At 34.7% G+C, this 3,313-nt stretch overlaps 1 protein-coding gene across 1 annotated transcript; it reads right to left on the reverse strand.

Annotated features, from left to right (window-relative positions):
• Positions 1-581: 581 nt before the first annotated feature.
• LOC101119032 (olfactory receptor 6C3) lies at positions 582-1,574 on the reverse strand. Its single transcript, XM_012176078.4, has one exon. The coding sequence runs from the start codon at positions 1,563-1,565 to the stop codon at positions 630-632; it is 936 nt and encodes a 311-aa protein (XP_012031468.2). The 5' UTR covers positions 1,566-1,574; the 3' UTR covers positions 582-629.
• Between the last annotated feature and the right edge of the window lie 1,739 nt (positions 1,575-3,313).

A 3,313-nucleotide genomic window follows, 5' to 3' on the forward strand; every position in this document is an offset into this window, starting at 1 on the left:
GGGCCAAATCTGGTTCCCTTGTTCACCTTAGAGTTGCAAGTGGCTACTTCTTGCATCACCCCCAGGTACTCAGCAGTCACCATGAGGGAATGAGACTCTGCTGGATCTCAGTTTTGGGAGCTCTCATTCACATTTGGAGACCAGAAATTGCTGATGGCTGTGACATTTCTTGTTTGTTGATATGGCAGGAGATATTTTCACTTCACAGGTAAAATCACACAGAATATATAGATTTTTTAAACCACAGGAAATATAAATGTTCATCTTGAAAATACACAGGAAACTACACACTCATTTTGAAACTCTATATTTGAAGTACAAGGTGGTATCATAGGATCTTTTCAGGGACTGATTAAGAGAATTAAAACTATCTTTCACATTGTGCTCTGTCTTAAAGAAATACATTTCATTTTTACAAAAGTTCTGCATAAGAAATAACCTTTACTATTACTTTACATGTCAAAAAACAATACTCTGGAGAAACAGGAATAGAAGTAGAAGCAGCAGACGGAAAATAATATATTAACTGTCAGGTGGCATGTTTAGAGACTATAAAGACCAACCATATTATACAGACTTTAAGGAACTTCAGGAATTAACCAAACTGCCCTTTAAAGTTGACAAAAAAATCATTTGTTGGCAGAAAAGACTGCTTTATAGACCATGTCTTTGAAGGCTTGTTTCACTTGCTGGTTTCTCAGAGTGTAGATGAAGGGGTTCAGCATGGGGGCCACAGAGGTATTGAGAATAGCCACTCCTTTTGTCAATGATGCCTTTTCTTTGGCCGAGGGATTAGCATACATGAATATACAGCTTCCATAGGAGATGGAGATGACAATCATGTGAGAGGAACAAGTGGAGAAGGCCTTTTTTCTCTGACTGGCAGATGGGATTCTCAGAATAGTCCTGACAATGTACATATATGACAAAATCACTAAGGCCAAAGTGAATAGCAAGGTAACCAAAGCAAAGTAAAAACCAATTATTTCTAGGAACCATGTATCTGAACAAGACAATTGTAAAAGGGGGAAATAGTCACATGCAAAGTGATCAATGACATTGGATGCACAGTAATCCAGCTGGAGGAGAAGCATCAGGGGCGGGAAAATGGTCAGAAACCCACCCAGCCATGCACAGAGCACAAGCAGGCTGCAGAGTTTCCTGCTCATGATGGTTGTGTAATGCAGGGGCTTGCAGATGGCAACATAGCGGTCATAGGACATGGCGGTTAAAATGTAAAATTCAGTCACCCCCATGAAAATAAAGAAAAATAGTTGGGCTGCACAATTGTTGTAAGAAATAGTCTTGTCTTTGGTAATAATTGCCCCCAGAAATCTAGGGATACACACAGTAGTAAAGGAGATTTCTAAGAAGGAGAAGTTTCGGAGGAAGAAATACATTGGTGTCTGGAGATGGGAGTCCACCCAGGTTAGGGTGATGATAGTCAGGTTTCCAGTGACACTTAATACATATGTGATAAATAAAAAGAGGAAAATCACAATCTGAAGGTCAGGATCATCAGAAAGGCCTAGAAGGACAAACTCTGTGATCACTGTGTGGTTCATTTCTTTCTCTTTTTTCCTCCTTTCTTCTTCTTTTAAATATATTTAGATAGAAAGTGTATTAAAAGGAAGAGATGAAAAATATAATTCATATGATCAATATCATCATCAATTCTAAAGCATGCTCCCTAATTCATGTCCATATTGTTTTCTTTTAAAACTTATTTACAATTTTTCTTAAAAAGTATTTGTGGGTCATGTTTTATATAATAGTTTTCTTATTCTAAATCTAACAGGAGAAGTCAGAAATCTTTATATGAGTCATATTATTCAGAGATGATAAATGAATTTGATACTTTTTGCTTTGTCTAATTTATGCAAGTCATTGCAGTTTTGTTGGGATAATCCTATAAAACATACATCATTTTTTGTCATGTAGGTATCAGAAGACACTGCCATCTAAAAGAGAAGTGGGTGATCTTACTTCCATCATAAGATATAAATGAAACTTAGAAGAATAAAGTAACAACACTTTTTATGAAACAAGAAATCAACTCATGATTTCCTTAACAAAAAAAATAAACTTTAAAATGTTTAATGATTAGATAATTTAATTACCAGCTTTGTTTTTATATTAGTATTTATGAATATAATTATCAAAATGAAAATATACTATAGGTATTAGATATTATTTAGAAGAAACTAGAATAAATAGCCTAATTATTTTATATATTAAATAACATCCACTTAATGGTTTGTCTGATAATTCCTTTGAAATCATTAATGTTTGACATTCTTTAAGATTTTCTATGAATATAGGTACAGAAACTTTATATGTATAGAAAACTGTGTATATTTTTGAGCTTAAAAGGATATGCAGTATTTATCAATTTTTAATTTTGCATTGAAGCACAAACTGAAAAGTAACTACTTGCCTCAGATAGTAGCAACTCTGTTACCAGGACTTTAGCTCAGTACATTTTCCATTTGAACATCCTTGCTTCTCAGCTATTGAACTTTATGAAAAACTGTTTTATTCCCTTGGAGTTCTACCCCACATTTATCTTTTGCATGAGGTGACTAATCCAAAAGGATATTCCAGAAATGTAGAGGAAAACCTCTCCTATTAATCCCAAGCCATTCAGCTGATTCCCAACTCCACTGGATGTATCTATCATTCTGTGTATCTGGTTTGCTAAAATCATGATAGCTCCCTTATCTTATTTTAGATATTCACATTTCTGCTGTGAATAATAGAAGATAAGTCATTGCTACTCTGCCAGACATTAGTAAACATCACATGAATCAAATTTGATTATTTTTTCTCTATTTTATGATGATTCATGGAAAATAAAAACGAATCTCAGAAACCTTAAGAAGATGTGGAACTTCTATCATCCTCTTCAATAACGTTGGTCTAGAAGTTTAAGGGAGCAATATTCAAAGCAAGAACTGCAAGTGAAATGGCAAAGTGGGGTATTACGAGTGTAGATTTTTAAACTAGGATCTGGCATTTAGTTGCACTAAATGCTCAAATATTCAAGTTTAGCTGTTGTGACCTATGAAGAGAGACATGTGTTGATCTCCTGGGAACAAAGTCCAGGCGACAGCTGTGCTATGAAGTGGAACATCGGGGATTTCTGGAAGCTACCATTGGTGTTCTCAGAGCCTCCTGACTCTCTTCTATAGTGAATCTCTCTTGGGAATGTTTATGTTCATCCCACAGAAGAGTTCAATGAGTACTTCTACAAAATAATCCTTTTCATTAATCACAATTATTTAATATTTTTGAGTAATAAAATAGATGTGAA

This window comes from Ovis aries, chromosome 3, assembly GCF_016772045.2.
Source record: "Ovis aries strain OAR_USU_Benz2616 breed Rambouillet chromosome 3, ARS-UI_Ramb_v3.0, whole genome shotgun sequence".
NCBI lineage: Eukaryota > Metazoa > Chordata > Mammalia > Artiodactyla > Bovidae > Ovis > Ovis aries.